General features: G+C 40.0%; 2 protein-coding genes across 3 annotated transcripts in view; one reads left to right on the forward strand and one right to left on the reverse strand.

Moving 5' to 3' along the window:
• The window catches only part of LOC6564950, a 47,923-nt gene that overhangs the window by 10,382 nt on the left and 19,676 nt on the right, over positions 1-17,865 (forward strand). The window lies entirely within an intron of this gene.
• Positions 10,054-10,785, reverse strand: LOC6564952 (protein nullo). The gene has a single exon (XM_001991315.1). It carries the CDS (start codon positions 10,783-10,785, stop codon positions 10,054-10,056), a length of 732 nt encoding a protein of 243 aa, XP_001991351.1.

A 17,865-nucleotide genomic window follows, 5' to 3' on the forward strand; every position in this document is an offset into this window, starting at 1 on the left:
TGTATCCGCTTCCCAATCGGGTCAAGCGTCGCGACACACATTACTCAAACCAAAAAAAAAAAAAAAAATGCAAGGTCTACAGTTATGGCTAATCAGTAATGGAAGACGATCTTATATCCTTTCTGTGAATCCATTGGAATAAATGGTTATTTTGAGATATGCACAAATTTGCTGAGATTGTCAGTTGAAGGAAGTGAAGAAAATATTAAAACATGAAGAATTACGATTCATATATTAAAACGGATACTTAGTGGAAAATATTCAACTTAAATTGTTTGTACATTAACACATGTTTCGAAAATAAATACAAAATTTTGATAATATATCATTAAACTTTTAATTTCTCATGTGCTCTTATCGGTTCCAAGTTCCTTAAAACGATTAGTTCTTATTTGAAGTAATAGATGCGAATCATTTGACTTAGATATGTCCAGCTAGTTTTATATTTACGATTTGTAGCTAATTCCATTATTCTCTCCTTTCCATTTCAAAAATAATCAAAAAAAACCTTTAATTTCGCTTACTGCTGATTTGTATTAATTCGTTTCTTGTTAAGGATTTGATTTGATAGCCAAATATGAATTATTTTTCGATAAGCTTCAATTTATCGGTTTGATTTTTTCAGGTCCGATTCGGTTTTGGGCTGAACTTCAGTCCGATCTGCATCATTTCCTGGGAAAATATCTCTCGTGGTGACTGTTGCCAATTCACGTAGTGGGATGATCTCACCGGCAAAGTTGTCATTTGGTTTCTGCTCCCCAATTGTCCAGCCAAGCTTGACCAGCTGGCGTTGCAGTTTCGCCTGTGTGCGGTCCGACATATTTTATGCCAAATGCAAATGCGATGCAATTTTCGTTTTATGAATATAAATATAAATACGAATTTATATGTTTGTGTTGCTGAAATTAATTATACTTTCGGTGATAAATTCTGGTTGACTGCGTCGTTGTGAAATAAATATGATAATTTTCAATTTTGACTTTGAGCTAACGTGATAATAAAGTCAAGGATAAGATGATTAAAGCAAAACAACGCTAAACCGCAAGGCAATTTAGAAAGTTTAAGTTCGAAATTAAATTATGCATGCTGGGATGCTGAGACATATTAAAAATTTAATTTGATAAAGGAGTCACAACAATGCAACAATACAACTTTTATTTCTACTGTACCAAATTTGATAGACCACAAATCAGAATTAGAGCTCAGCCACAAAGATCGACTTATCTTGTGTGATGAATGAATGGTCATCTGGCGTATGATTTGAAATATTATGAGATAAGGGTATTCCTAGCTCGACCTGCTTTGCATCTTTATTTATATATTTGTGTTGTTGTGTGCTGAATTGTCTTTTAAGCGCGTTCCGAGTGCCCCTTTTGTTATAGCGTAAAAGAAATAATAAAATTAAATATGCGTAGTATACTTTTCAGGGGCGTCTTCTGCTGCTGCGGCTGCTGGCTTCAATTGACTTAATATCCTTTGGGCAAACAATCAAAACATCAGCCATCTAACCAAGCAGACAGAACAGCCAAGAAACGGCTGATGGTGGAGGCTTAGCCATGTGGCAAGTGGCAAGTGGCAAGTGAGCAAATGAGCAAGTGAGAAAGGAGAGCAACTAAAAGTGCCACAGTCATAGGAGCCCGGACTAGTGGATACCCTGTACGCAAATATACCAAAATATATAATACCCGTTAACTCGACTCGATATCAGCTTTCGATGTTGATCAAGAATTTACAAATCGAGATGCTTCCCTCGCATAATGCTCATTGTATCCACTTTTCGGGGGAGTGCAAGCCAAAAACCGCAAAAGTTGCGTGGCGGCCAAAACTGTAAAAACAATTGGCATAAAGAGAGACAGATAGAGAGAGAGAGAGAGAGAGAGAGAGAGAGAGAGGGCGGAGGGAAGAGAGCAGAGAGAAGGCAAAGAAAAACTAAGTATAAAGCTAAAGCTAAACCAAGTTGAAAACTGAGACCAAAAAAGTTTTTGTAAGGGGCCGACTGGTGAGCAGTGAGGAGTTTGAATTGGGCACTTCGAATGATTATGGGCATGAGGCAAGTTTCGGGATGCGGCTCAATTTGCAACGGTTAGTTGCACGCATTTATTGAGCACTTCGTAACGGGCCAGAAAAGTGGTATTGCGGTGGATGTTTTGGGGATTGCGATGTGTATACACTATTGAATCTGGGATTTTGACCTGCTGTTCTCTTTTCTTTCCTTCGTCGTTTTTGGTGTTGCTATTGTTGCTATTGTTGCTGTTGTTGTTATCCTTGGCGTTTTTGTTGTTACTTCATTTGATGGCTGCAATTATGGCGTCATTTACATTTAGCCTTGTAGAAAAGTGATGGTGCCTCCGATTTCCCTCCTCTGTTCAGCTTGGCAAGAATTTTGCAGTGGCTGTTGTTCCATATCCTCTTCTACTGTTTTTTTTTTCTTTTGGTATATTGTTATTGTTATGTTTTCTTCAATGCCACTTTGCCCGCTGAAGCGCGCTGATAAGTATGCTACACATTTTTTCTTTCAATTTTCTTCGTTTTTCAATGGCGCGCTTAAGAGCCGTGTCAATGAGGGGAGGAGAGGGGCGTGGCTGGACGCTGTATGTGGATGTGCTTATTATGTTCTTAAATTCTCAAATATTCCTCTAGCTGCAGCATCGGTTGAAAAGTAATTTATAAATGCAATGACATTGGCAACTGAAGTTTATGGATTTTAGATCTGTTTTTGGTCGCTGGATGTTAACATCTCTTTCAACGGATTTGTCAAGCAATGTTTGAGGGCCAACGAGTATTATTTGACTACGAGCTTATGAGTAATAAACTGGAGATTAATCAATAGCAAACAGTATATTATGAACGATTAACTGAACAAATACAAAAGAGTCTCGATTGACCATATTTGGCTAGCTATTTAGCTGTATAAAGTGAATAACAATCTATGAATATGAAATTGTTATTGATAATTAGCTCAGCAATAATGTGATATCGATTCAAATAAGAGAGGGAGAGAGATACACACCTAAGTATGATTTTCTTTGTTAACTTCTTTAGCCAAATCAAATAAATAAGCAAAAAAGGAAATTTATTTCAAATATGTCATTCGTCAGCCACAAATGTGGCTTGAATGTGATTATGCTACTTGATTTGATTAAACAATTGTTTTTTGTTTATTTTTTCTGTAAATAGAAAGATTTTTGAATTACGATCTAAACCACAGTCTTCACTTAACAACTCCTCTGTTTTGTTTTTCGATCTACATAGTATTCTGTAGTATTTATGACAGCTGACGTTGAATAAGTCCAAGACTGACGTTGTGATACCCTTACACAAATATCTAAATAACTTAAATAAACGAAAAGATATATGGAAATTAAATCGCATTTAAATCATTTTGACAATTCTAATGTAAGACTTTGGATTTTGCCTGAGCTTATTTAGGATTAAGTTTCAAGTTTCTTTGAAGCTGTTGCCCTTGAAAACATTCTGAGTTTTAAATACAATAAGATAATTTTTTTATTTTGGGTACATTAAATTAGAAAGCAGTTGTTTTTCCCGTACCTTTCCTATTCACACCCCCCCCCAGCCCCCTCCCATTTTCTTAACTTACTTTTTATACCCTGAACCCATTGAAAATGGATGAAAAGGGTATAATGGTCTTGTGCAAATGTATGTAACAGGCAGAAGGAAGCATCTCCGACTCCATAAAGTATATAAATTCTTGAGCAGGATCAAAAACCGAGTCGATATTGCCCTGTACGTCTGAGAGATGTCAAATTTGGCATATAAATTCTCATATACAAATTTGCTTCATTGTATCGATAACTGCCGCCGTTTATCGATCATCGATACATGCGCTGCATTCGTTTGTTTTTTACTCTTAAGTGCCCGTGCCTGCTATAAGAATTGAGTGCACTTGCAGACCTGCCTTGGGTCAGAGAGAAATTTGAAAGTATTACTATTATATATTTAATATAGATAATACCCGTTTAGGGTATGTCGTAGTCGAGCTCAGTTGACTACAGCACTCTCAGTTGTTTTTTATTGCTGGCTGTCTGGGCTTATTTAGCATGCCCTTTCATTATCATTTACTTATGTCCTGTCTTTCGCTTTTTTCTCATCATATTTTCCCTTTGCTTTGTTTTTTTTTTCTGTTAGCTTTTTAATTGGCCCTTACGCTTAGGTTTAGGTACAAGCCATGTCCTTGCCACACCCCCTCTCGTCCTGTTGTGAGCTTGTTGTGCTTGCGCTGCCTAATTTATTTTTCGGCAAATGCCTTTTATCCTTTTGTCATTTGGTGTCTGTTCCTCGTTCCTCTATCTCGTTCCCCTTCCTCTGTTACATTTTCTGTCTCTGCTATTGCTGCTGCTGCTTTCGGTGTCGCTGAAATGAAGTTGAACTAATTGCGTAACGCATACGCAGCGTGCGCCTTAAGTGGGCTTTGCTGCAGGACTGCAGACAAGGGTCTTAGACAATCACATCTCCCTAAACCGACTGCCCGCCTCACCTCCCCCTAATCTCCCGTCTGCCAGCCAGCCAGCCATTTTGTGCTGTTGGCCTGGCTTTTTGGCTGGGTGGTCTTCAATTTATTGTGCGTGTCCATGTGGCGTTTTATTATCTCAATTTGCCGTTGCCAGCTGAAATCCAGCGGGATTTGTGGCATGATTTAGTGTTGTGTACAATGTCATTAAAATTTAATTAAGCACCAACTTCATATGAATCAAACACAAAGACAGAGACAGAGACAGAGGGCACTACCATAAATACATATAGAGTGCGAGAGAGATAGATATAGAGATAGGTAGATATATAGATAGAGAGAGAGAGAGAGAGAGAGAGTGAAGAAAGTAACGAAACGGCAAAAGTCTAATTTGCTGCTGTGAGTGCGCATATAAAACAGCCTGTAATCATTTATGACATGACAAACTTATTTCTGTCACACACACACGCACGCACACACACTCACACACACTCACAAACACTCACACACATACAAACACACACACACACACACAGAGGCTGGCACGCATGCAAATAATTTGTTTGCAACCTTTCTGCATATCTGCGGAGACAGACCAGCGAAGGGAGCAAAAACTTTCGTATTAACAATCATGATACTAACAACGAACACACGTAAGGTTGTCAGACTTTAGCATTGGCATTCGCGACTGGCAAATACCCTGCAAAGCGAACAGTTGCAACACACTTGCCCAGTTCTCAACACACAAAAGGTGATGATGAATGAATGTGGAAGAAAGATGCTGACACAGCTGAGGCAGCTGCCATATTTGAAATAGTTGTTAGCTGTTAATGTTAATTAGCGGTAAATGATTATAATTAGATACTATTTTTATTAGTTGCTAGATACATTCGCCATAACAGAGTAACAAGCAATTTGAAACACTTAAGGAAACTCGAAAGAAACAATTAAATTGCAGTTGCCATTTTCCTAATACGCACTCAATTGAGTCAGCAGAATGTGTTAATGCAGTGTGTTAGAGGCATAAAGATTGTTACCATATTGCTATTATTTGCACACAATCTACGTCACGAGCGTCGCATAACAGACGCGCAACATTGCTGCTATAAGGTGGTAAGGTGGTAAGGGGTAAGGGGATTGGAGGGGGTGGGTTGGCAGCACGTAATATATGCATAAGGAATACAATTACAGAGTGGCATGAGTGTCGCCAGCGATGCTGCGCCAACGGCCGCCGTCGGAAGCGTCAAAGGGAAATAAAACGATTTGATAGCGTTGCCACAACGATAACGGCTGCGAATGACGTTGCCAACCACACAAACAGGCATGAACGTTGGATAATAAAGAATGAAGCAGTGATGCGAGACGGCCAGAGACGGGGAGGCGGGGGCGGAGGCGGAGGCGATAAGCGACGGACCCAACTTGCTCTTGTTGTCAATGCTAACGGCGGCCTTGTCATCGAACCAATGTGAAGATTGCAAATAAATTGAAAAAAATATAATAATAAGCACCACGTAATCAAATTTCACAGAAACATTGCAGAATAAGTGTATGTGTGTGGGTGTGGCAACCAATTGAGTTGGCTGACAGACAGCTTATTTCTAAAAGACTTTATTCAATCCTTGCCCAGCTGGCAAGTGCGGGTAAATAACCCTCGATATTCATTTCATTAGTGTTGCCAACTTTTAACGAGCGAGAACAGCTTGCTTTCTTCCAGTGTTTAAATATTAACGATACAATTGATGCCAAGTTATTGAAGTTATTTGACTAGTTGCTCGTTAATAAATGATTGTGTGAGATTCTGCTCGTCTCTATTTATTTCAACCACTTGAAAAATAACAAAAAGCGGAAAGAAGCCAACATCCTTGTTGTTCGCTGTTTTCAATTTCCTTTCACTTATAGCTAGATTGAATGAGGAATAAAGTGATATTGACAAGGCTAGGCACACGCCCACATTGTCTTACCCACTCCGCTCTACCCCTCCCCCCTCCACGCCCTCACTCTTCACACTGAGCGTACGCCCCAATGAGCTGTTAAAAAAAATATAAAAAAAGAAACTTCAAATTGTCAAACGATTAAGTTTTGTGGCTCGAAAAATAGCTGTCTTTTGCCACCAGGCTCCTCCACGAAAGAGGCGCAGAGACAGAGGGAGAGAGATAGAGAGAGAGAGAGAGAAAGAAAGTCGCGACCCACTTTAAATGCGTGAAATGTGGCAATTCGCATAAACTGAGGAATTTATTTGATTAGCCAAAATGATGCCAGCCACAGCCACAGCCACAGCGCCTGCACGTATGCAATCATTTATGTTGCCCTCTCTTAGTGCTGCGTAATTGCCTTTAGGTATGAATAAGGGGTAGTGGTGGTGGGGGGGGGGGGGTTACGGTAGAGTGTAGTGAGTGCTACTGTGATTCATTGTGGCTCACATTCGGCTTTGGCTTTGGCCTCGGCCTCGACTGCAGCGGCATTAAGTCTGCCCCAAAAAATGGCCAAAGTATATGTTGGCTGTTTATCTTGCTGTTCCTCTGGTTATGGCCTCCTTTCCATTCCTTGATTGCTTTGCTTTCGTTGTTGCTGGCTGTTTACTGTTGGCAAATCCGAGTCACTTTGTTCTGCTCTGTGCTGGGCTGCTGTTTGTTGTCATCTTACAATTGAACGCCCTTCCATCTCATTTGCATTAAACTCAAACACACAACAAATATCTAAAAAGTGTGTGTGTTTTTCTACATTGTACATGCAATAGGTGTGCCAGTTAACTCTTTCATTATAACAAGAAAAAATGGCCATCAGCGAAGATTATATGCCCTTGCAGATCGAAGTTCATCTGCTGACACCTCAATTTTATTATAAATTTCTTCTTTTTTTTTATTTGTGTGTGCAAATTTCAAACAATGATTAAAATTTATTCAGAATTTTTTAAGTTATGGCTGTGCCAGCTAATATATAATTATAACTTATAATTATATTAGACTATGTTAAAGTTTAGTTATCGTCGACATAGCCGAGAACGGTTTGTGTAAAGTCTAAAATTACAAATGTGTAATGTATATAATATTTGTAATATATTTTTTGTAGTGTAGATCGCTGCCCGTATTTATCTGCTCAGTTCACTTATTTCATATCCGTGCTAAAGATATTAATATGCATTACAATCGCTGACTTGTTCTCATTAGCTGCTGTGCTTCAACATACTCGTATGTGTGCGATATTTGGGAAAGACTCGTTACTCATACGCCGGGTGTTGCCGTCGCTTTCGATGTCGACGCATGTTGCATGCTTCATTTGACTGTCTGACTGTTTGCTCTTCGCTCTCCTCACCCTATCTCTCTGTCTGCTTGCTTTTCTCATGTTGTTCTATTTTCCGTTTGCTGTGTACATTTGCTTATAATTGCCTATTAGTTTTCATTTGTTGAATTTGTTTGCTCGGCCAAACACACACGTGATGCGTCGCTTGTGGCTTTTGTTTTGGCTTTGGTATTGGATTTTTGTTGTTGTCTATTGATTTTGGCATTTACGATTAAGCCAAACAACACAAGGAACACAGCACACACGGCCCCCTTAAGTGGACAATATCGAAATGGCCAGAATGGGATCGCTTCAACATGCTATGGGCAAGAACGATTTGGATAAATGTGCTAGATATACATACTTATTTTGGGTAGTATCTGCGATTTAAATAGGCCAGCGTGTTAGAGTGTTGGACAACCCTTGATTGAGTCCATTTGCTATCTGCCACACAATTTCTCATTCAAGTTGAAACGAGAACTCTTTGAACTTGAACTAATTTTTGTTGCTTGGTTTGCTTGGTTTGCTTGGTTAGCATGGTTTTTGTTTTGTTTGTTTTTTTTTTTTTTGTGGTCAGCTTTTGCGGTTCGTTCAACTTGTTGTCAGTGTTGTGGCCCAGTGTAGTGTGCCTCGTGTCTGTCGGCGCCACAAGTGCCACAAATATTTCATTGTGGCATTTGCATTATGTGGCGCGTCGCTTTTGGCATTTCACTAGCCACTTGGCAGTCTCATAAATCTTTCGAATTCCCATCTCTTCGGCCCCCATCCCATCACATCCCATCACATCCCATCCCATCTTAGCCAGCCAGACGTCAACGCACATTTTTTCTTCTCTTGCCTCATCTTCTTTGTGACTAATGAATGAATTTCGCATTTCGCATTTCGCATTTTGCAGTTTTTATTTTATTATTTAATTTTCTTCTGGCTTGTTCATCTTAATCAAATTCTAATTAGTTTCGACAGCTGCAAACTGATGCAAAACAGCAGTTTTAGGCTAATTAATTGACACTTTATCAAAACCGTATATAATTTTAGAACTATATATTTCTCATATATATATACTACAACTATATACTATATATTCTCATCTAGTTGTTAGGGGCTTAAAAATATATTTCAACGCTTCTGGGCCAACTAATCAACCGTGCACATCCACACTTATATATGTACACATATATGCATAGATACACTCAGAAAAGAGAAGTGTAGATTCTTTATAATAGAAAAAATAGACAAGAAAAAAAACCTTTGTAATTTTATGAAAAATGTTTATTTATATTTCGAAATTATTTCTCAAAACAAGAAAAGCTTTCTAATTTGAAGAATGCTGTTCTACTTTTCAGGGCGATTTTATTTTAGTGTACTCACAGATAAATAGTCAGCCGCCGTCGCCGTTTTCTGTGTCACACAATTTTGTGAGCGTTTTTATTTTTTGGCTTTTGCATTTGTTGGCTGCATTTCTTTTCTATTTTTTATCGGTTTATTGCTGACTGCTGCGCGCAGCAAGTTGGCAGCAAATTCATTGACTCTGATTAATTGCCACAGCCACTGACCCTGCCCTCATTAAGGGGCGTTCGGTAATTGCGGCCAAATTGTAGAATTTTCTCGAGATTTGTTGCCTCCACTCTAACAAGAACTCGCCTTACATTTGCTGGGGTCAGCTTTATCCTCACCTTCAGACATCACAGAGCGGATGCACTTGTAGTGGATAGCACCGTGTTGCATTCATTTTGTACTCAAGCTATTTGAATTGCATCGTTAAGATAGACAAAGCTTATGCAATCAGCTCTGATTTTCTTGATTTAAATTCAAATGAATTTTGCTTTGGGTTTGATGCGCTCTTTTTATAATTTATAATTTAATTATGTATTTCGCTGGGGGCAGCCCAATGAAAAATTCATATTTATTATTCAAATTGTACACATGAGTGTAGTTTATTTTTATGCAAATATATTTGATTAAATATTAATCAAATTGGTTATTGGTGTGATAAATAAGCGCAGGTTTTATGTATATTGAATGATATATCTATTGCTGATTTATGAATTTGCTTATTTTCGCAATTGTTCATTCAATTTGTAACATTGATTGTTTAATTGATTGATTGATAAGTGAGCATATGAAAAGTTAGCTCCAAGAACTATTTTAATATCTTACGCCCGACTGATCAATTCGTCCACTTGAATGGTTATGATATATATATTCCACAACTGATTTTCAATTTTGAATTTTATTCAAAGAAAAGCATTTTGAAATTTAAAAAGAAAAAACTATATCAACTTAAAAGCTATCACAAGGTTCTTATCTCAAATGCGTCGTTCGTTGCGGCGTGCATAGTGAAAGCCGCCATAGTATTCCTCCAGATCGCGCAGCTCCCGCTGCAGTTGCTCCTCCAGTCTGGCCTGGGCGGCCCTCTGGCGTGCCGATAGACGCCGCACGCTGCCCTGATTGCTGCTGCTGCCGCTGGGCAATCGAAAGCTGAGGCGGCGACGCGACTTCTTACTATCGCCCATGTAGTCATAGAGCGGCTGCTCCTCCATCTGTTGCCCCTGCTGCTGGACATTGGGCAGTGGGCAACGGCGTGCATCCGTGTGCGATGGAAAGCCACGTGGCGTTGTCTGCCCCGAAAGCGCCTCGCTAATGTCGTGCGGCCGGTGCGCCGCTGGGGCAAGTAGTCCCTGGCCGGACGCATGCTCGAACATGCATTTCCATTCCGCATAGTTGTCCGTCGCGTTGGGCTTCTTTTCGCTGCGCTTGCCGGGCCTGCTTGTGGGCGTTACCAACAGCGTGCTGCAGCTGCCAAAGGAGGAGCAGCGTGGCATGGGACGCAGCAGAGCAGTTCGTGCACCACAGCCGCGCTGGAAGCCGCAACGACGTTTGCGGGTCGGTCGCAAATGATGCGTCAAAGTGCGACGCAACTTGGCCAACAGTCCGACAAACTTTGGACAGCAGAGAGCGCAATCCGTTGGTGTGTTGTCCGTCTTGGTTGATGCCGCGGTAGTTGCAGTAGTTGCGGTGGTGGAGTGAGTGCTACCCATAATGCTTGCTTTCCTTTGTGGTTCCTTCGAGTGTGGTTTACTGTAAGCTGCTTGACTGCCAAGTGGCTACTGTGTGTTGTGCAGCAAGCGGCTGCTGCATTTATATTTGAATTCGACGACAGATTCGAGTACAGTACCTGCGAATAGGTAACAGTAGGCCTGCCAATGCAGGTATCCATTTCATCAGATCATCAAACTTCCAGGCTGGCATCTCAGGTACCCAATTACTTTACTTGCAATCTTATTGCGTTTGCTTTGCATATTTTTATGACCTGTCATTAGGTTGGGTTGTGGGTTCTGAGTCCCGACTTTGATTTTTCGGCTCATAAATGGACACGTGTTCCGCACACACACACACACCCACACACAAAGCCACTTGGCTAATGGCCTGTCATTTTCTGACCCTGCGCCCAATCCGCGTTCAAGTTGTAACTGCCACCAGGCAAAGGACTTGACGCCAGCGTAGGCACTTAAGACATGACCGCAAATTGTTAATGGCCGAGATCAGAAGGGGGGCTACACACATACACACACACACACACACAGATGCTCCAACTACTCCTCATGATTATAATGATGTCCGGATGCGACGCCCCACACAATCAACTGGTTAGGCGGTAGAGGACCGTGTCAGATTGTGCGTGTCTGTTCAAGTCATGTGGCAGCAGCAGCACCAGCAGCAGCAGCTGCAGTTGATGCCCCTCAATTTCCTTTCCTTATGCCTTTGTATGTCAATCAGGCGACATGAACGTGGCTTTTGCATGTCAGCAACGCCCTCATCGGGCATGCTACAATTGTTGTTGCATTTCTGCTGTGCCACTTGTGCATGCAACTTGCGTCTAAAGTACAAATTCAATATGTCGTAACTCAATAGAGGTCCTTCTAATTAAAAGGCACTCGAGATGACAGCAAAGTTCAACAATTGCCAATTAGCAAATTATTCAGTTTAATATGGCCAACATATATAATGTATCGATTATATATTTACCTTTTTATATACATGCATGTATATTTTATATAGACGTTATTTACTTACTTGCTCGCATCTAAAAGACACAAAGAGCCCAATTAGTCAAAGGTAAATCAATAACATTGAATATTATTCAGTTTGATTAATGTTGATTATTTAATACGCTTATTATAATTTCGCAGTTTGCAATCACAGCGCGTATTCGCATTATTCATATGTAATTGTATAAATGGGAAATTAATGTATGTTAATACCACATGAGAGAGCTGCGAAAATATTATATTTCACATGGCTGCTTGGGTGCGCTTGAGCAGGTGCGAGCTATTCAAATCTCCGATGGTGCGTCCGTTTTAATTGGATTTGCTATTCAAATTTCCATGCAACTCGGCTCTCTATAATTATCGTTGAAATTATGCTTGCAACGGTTGAACTTTTCGAATTTGTGGGCTGCTTTGGCCGTTGTGAAAGTGTGTGTGGCAATGTGGCAGCTGCGAAAGCAACAAATGCATCCAACAACATGATTCAACTGGCCACAAGCTGGGAAACTTGACAAACAGTTCCAGCTGAAAGTTCATTTGCAAATTCCAGAACACAAGCACACAAAAAAAAAAAACAACAGAAAAGAATGCATTTAATGATTGCGCACACAAGTGGAAAACTGCAGCAAAACTCTGGTCCAAGGACCTTTGCTTTGCTTAACTTTTTGGTTGCTATGTGCTCAAATAACAGGATCTAGTACAATAAATATAATATTAGAATTAAAGTAGTTAAACGGTCTTTGTAACTGCAACTTTGTAGCAAGTCATCAGTGCTGGCCAAGGATGTGTGGAAAAACTCTTTTAGTTCTTTATTTGCTTATAAATATATTCAAATATATTAATACAAGATATGATATGATAAGTGATACGCTACAGATTGGTTAAGTGAAACATCCTTGAATGCCGCTGTTAGTCGTAGTATCTACTTTATGGTGGCTGTTGCAGCTGACAGTGATGTGCAGTTGTGGTGAGCAGAATTTCAGTATTGGACAACATCACGGAGACGAAGAGACAGTGGGACAGACAACTGCCAAGTTGTGTGGACCAAAGCACTTTGTCGACTGTGGAATGTAAATTGAAAAGTGTTCTGTTTTGACTAGAGATGGTCAGGTGGGGACATCTTACAATATATTGTGTGTGTGTGCGCTTTTATACTGTGCATAATACATTAAACAGAACTTGAAATGGATGGACTCTCCAGTCTCTGTGATCACAGATGTTATCAGATTGTACAGATAGAAATATTGGGGAAAATCAATTTGGCTTTTCAAACCGCTAACAATTTGAATCGTTAATTTCATTTCGCATGCGGTCAATTCTAGTTTTGGAATTGAAACATTGGTAACAACATAATTTGGCCTTTTAACCGCTCTTAATTATAGCAATTATAGCCTCCTTTTCCAGCTGCAACCTTGAACTATTCAAATGAATCTCATAGTTAATGCATCAAATTTTCAACTCGGTAATTGGCTGTTTGTCAAACTTAATTATTCTTTTTTTATTTTTTGTTTTCAACATTAGCTGAGTTTGTGTTTGCAAGTATGAATTCTCGTCATAATTAATTAATTTCCCACTGAACGCCAACCGCTGACCGCTAAAAGAAACCAGCGGCTGTCACAGCAGGAAAATTACCGAATCGCCTCCTCTCTCAGTTGATTACCACCTCACCGCCCCCCTCGACATGTTTTACACGGCCGCCAAAGTTTTTCAATTAAAGTTCAGTACCTCTGTAGGCGGTTTATTTTTTTTTTTTGGTGGGGGTGTGATGGGTTTGTGTGTGTAACAGCAAACAAAAGCATGACATGACAAAAGTAGTAGCAACGAAAACAACAATAACAGCAACGACAACAACAACAACAACAAACAACGTCAATGCCAACAACGCCAACGACAATGAGAACAACAGGTGGCACTGTAGGCATTTGCTTTTATTTGGTTCGCAACCCAACTGAAGCACCAGCATCAGCAGCAGCAGCGCCGCCTGTGACTCAAATTTCTCTCGCCCTTTCCATCGCATTCCGGATCACTCTCTCTCTCTCTTTCTCCCTCTCTCTCGCGCGTGCTGTCTGACAGCTTTTGCTTAGGCAATGTGCATTAGAGATGAGTGTTTCATATTTTATTAATTGCATTACTTTAACAAGATTTTGAATAACGGCTAGGTTCAACTTTATAATATTGTATAAAGAAAGTCATTGTGCGATGTCATTGCAATTTTGTGCTTGGATTTGTTATTATACAAAGTTGTCAGTTGTTGAGTCAGCCGGTTCGAATCGCGATATGAAAATGAATTTTGAATGTGTGAAATAAGGATCATAATACATATGTATGTATATGGGTATAATAATATAATAATACATATATATATAATCATTTTTTATGTGTACCTCTTTCCTCTGCCCCTCTCCCCACGCCCTTCCCTCTCACTCTTTTATATTTTGCATAGTCGGCGCCCATCTCTAAGGCTCTAATGCAATTTACCGTTGTCGTGCGCAACGGTGCGCAGTGGAATTGCATTGGAATGCTATGGAATGGAACGAAGTGGCGCGACAGCATCTAAAAGCGTTTACAACTGTTGTTGCTTTTGCTGTTTTATGGGCAGGCTGGACCAGGCCAACGTACGCAGATACCATAAAAATGCCATGAAAACGCTTCTTTTTTTTTTGTCGCTTAACCCTTTAACCCTATGCACGTTTCAACCCCAAAGCATAAAAAACGCATCAGCATCAGCCGGCTACCGTTCCCAGAATACAAATGTATTTGTATGGTTTTGTAGTGTTTCGCAACACTCCCATCCTTTAACCCTTTCTTTACACAGCCAGGTAGCAAATTGAAAAGGCTCTATGCAGAAATCGAGTTTATTGAGGCGCTGCATTTTCTCATGCGCAACAATTGGCCAAAAACAGTTGACACTCTATCTATCTATACATATACATTAAGTTAGTTGTGTACATATACACATACATACCTGTGTGTGTCTCCCTTGTTGGCCAGGCCACAAAAGGTTCTTATGTGTGTGGCTGACACAAAGCTGACAAAGCGATTTTACCAAGCTTCAGCTGAATATGCCCTGTAACTATCAATTTGCTGCAGTAGGCAATGCCAATGTGATGAAGACATTGGTAAGAAATGGGTTGGACTCAATTAAATAGTCAATCAGCATATCTTTTGATTGGATGGGTATTTCATGTACCCCATTCTTATCATGGTTTTTCTTTTTACTGATTCTTAGTTGATTAAATTGTTAATTGTTTTTCCCCTCCTGCTCCATTTGTATTTTTCGGTATTTATGAAGTGTATTCAATTGCAAATCAAAAATTTAGAATAAAAAAAAGTACATTTAATACAGTTTCTTTTAAAAATGCAGCTTGAAAACTGCTTTTTATGTAATTGTGAGATATTTGCCAAGTCGAGCAGTACTGACATATATTTTTGTGGTTTTTCCCTGCGAACTGCGAACAACGATGAGTTGTATAAAATCAAAGTTTCTTATGGGTCTTGGGCATAAAAGGTATTCCCATACAATCGCACACAGATATGTGTACTCAACAGCTCGAAGATGTCCTCCAAGTGTTCTGGTTGGGTTTTGTTAGTCAGCAGTGCAAAGTTAAAGCGCAAGTTGTTAAACTTTGCAAATTCGCATCGAATTTGAATAGAAGCCAGTTAAAAAAAAACAAAACTTTCAAATTTTATAACTAAGAGTTTCAAGATGTGATTGAATTAATGAATGTGCAAGTCTTATAGTTGTTGGAGCAAGACCAAAACAGTTTAAACTCAGTCAGCTCCTAGACTGCCTTCCAAACTTGTATACCGAATAAATGCACTACATTGAACCCAAAGCTTTAAACTACTTGAACTTTTCGTCTTGACTTGATTGGCCATTTACCCATTTACCCATTTACCAATTTCCAGCCAGATCATACTCCCGTTTTTAATAATGATAAGTGGGACTTGATAACAAAGTTTACAAAGCAAAGTCAAGTGTAAGCAAAAGTTAATAATGCTCACACACACCCGCAACACACGCACACACACACACCCACACACACACACACACACACACACATAGATTTGTATTTTTGTTGGCCTAAAATGTTTGGGCTGCGACCCACAACTTGGGCAGCCGAAGATAACGAAAGCAAAATAAACCAAAGGCATCTTCATAATATACTTACATATGTACCATATACATATGTATGTATGTATGTATGTCTGTGTGTGTGTCTCGTCCTGTTTTTGTGTGTCAGGGTTAAGGACAACCGCTGTACGCATCGATGGCAATCAATCAATTTTCACGCTCACAAACAAACAAAACAAAACGAATCAAAAAAACCTATGGAGGAAGAAAGTCACTGGCTAAAGTTAACAGCATCTAATGTGATTTTGACACACTCGCTTACAGATAACAAGAACAACACACAACACACACACACACACACACACACATACAAACACAAATAGGCCAACTGCTTAGACATAGCACTACACTGAGCACAAATATATGTGGCTGTCTAAGATGCTATCTACGACATCTATCCTAAATTTGACACACGTACAAATCACATTTACACATGTATAAGTCACCGTTAGTCATCTCTGTTTTAATTATAGATTTAAATATACATAAATATGTGCGGAAAATGTAAAAAACTTTTGCCTTGGTTTTACCGGATTCCGGATTCCATCCAACCACTTTGTAGGCACTTAGTGTTTTTTGTTTATTTTTTATAATTGAATTAGATTAAACACAAACCGATTCGGTAAGTTCTTTTTTTTATTATGGTTTGTTTGCATTTGGCTTTGGGTCCTATCCAATCAACGAAGGAGCTGCCTAAACGTCAACCACAACGTTCCCTCGGCCCAGTTATTGTTTACACGCATCAAATTCCAGGGCTACGTTTACGCTTTGTTTAGGTGCTTTTAGGCGTGGCCGCGCCCCCTTATAAACGGAGTCTGAGAGTGCACGAGCAGCAGATGGTGGCAGGAAGCAGAGAATGGCCAAGAAGGAGCCTGGCTTTGAGATTGGCCATAAATTCATCAGAATGCTAAATGGCTTTGTGATGGTGAGAGGCAGCGTTAGTGCGTGGCTAGTGGATGGCGGGATGGTGGGATGAAGAAGCAAGTAGTGAGATACATCGCACAGCTGCGTATAAAACCGCAACATGAGCCATAATCCTGCCAAGGATTTCGTGCCTAACGCCTTGTGATGAACGAATTAAACTGAAGCCCCGCTACGTTTTTCCATAAAATACCAAGTGCTATAAACCACACACACCCACACACGCACGAGCACACACTCACACACACACACACACACACACAGGCACCTATACGGGTTGACTAGTTAATCTGTGGCTTTGGCTCAGCTGCGGCTATCATTGGCCCAGCCCTAATCTCGGCCTGAATTCACACAATCGCGACGCGCACGCGACATATTCAAGTGGGATTTGGCACTAAACCCTTCAGACCCAAGGAGAGCACTCAATTGTGCCATCTCAAGTGTTGCATTTAGTAATTAGAGCTGCCTAAGCATAGCATACCATCGAAGCGTATACCCAACGCTGCTGTAAGCATCCTCCACAAGATGACAATTCAGTTTTGTAATCCTCGGTGGCTCAGTGGCAGCGAGAACTATGCTGTACTTTTTGGTGTGGCTTAATTGATTGTCTTGGCTTGGCTTAAGCCAGCATCACTTCAGCCTTATTGTCGCTTGAAGTGTCGCAACAACAGAAGCACTCTTCCTGCTGCTCCTAGCCTCCTTTCCATGGCATGTTCTTTTTGTTATATCCCCGAGCTACCATTAAAATGCTTGAATTATGCATGGTCAGGGCTAATAGATGCTTGCCCACTGTCAGTCCACAAAAGGTTTATATATATGTATGTATGTATATATACATATTTATGAATTTAATATGTACGAGTCCACTTCTCAGCCACCTCCAGGAACCAGCTAATGAGCCATGCACTCTAAATATGACAAATCCTTACTTATGCATGCCATCACTTATTCAACTTGGTGTAGAAATGCCGGAATTTTACATATTAATATTTTATATTATATAATTATGTATATAT

This window comes from Drosophila grimshawi, unplaced genomic scaffold (genome assembly GCF_018153295.1).
Source record: "Drosophila grimshawi isolate 15287-2541.00 unplaced genomic scaffold, ASM1815329v1 contig_848, whole genome shotgun sequence".
Classification (NCBI taxonomy): domain Eukaryota; kingdom Metazoa; phylum Arthropoda; class Insecta; order Diptera; family Drosophilidae; genus Drosophila; species Drosophila grimshawi.

Excerpts from the sequence above, each read along its gene's own strand:
- LOC6564952 (XM_001991315.1), bottom strand. The coding sequence starts at position 10,785 with ATGGGTAGCACTCACTCCACCACCGCAACTACTGCAACTACCGCGGCA.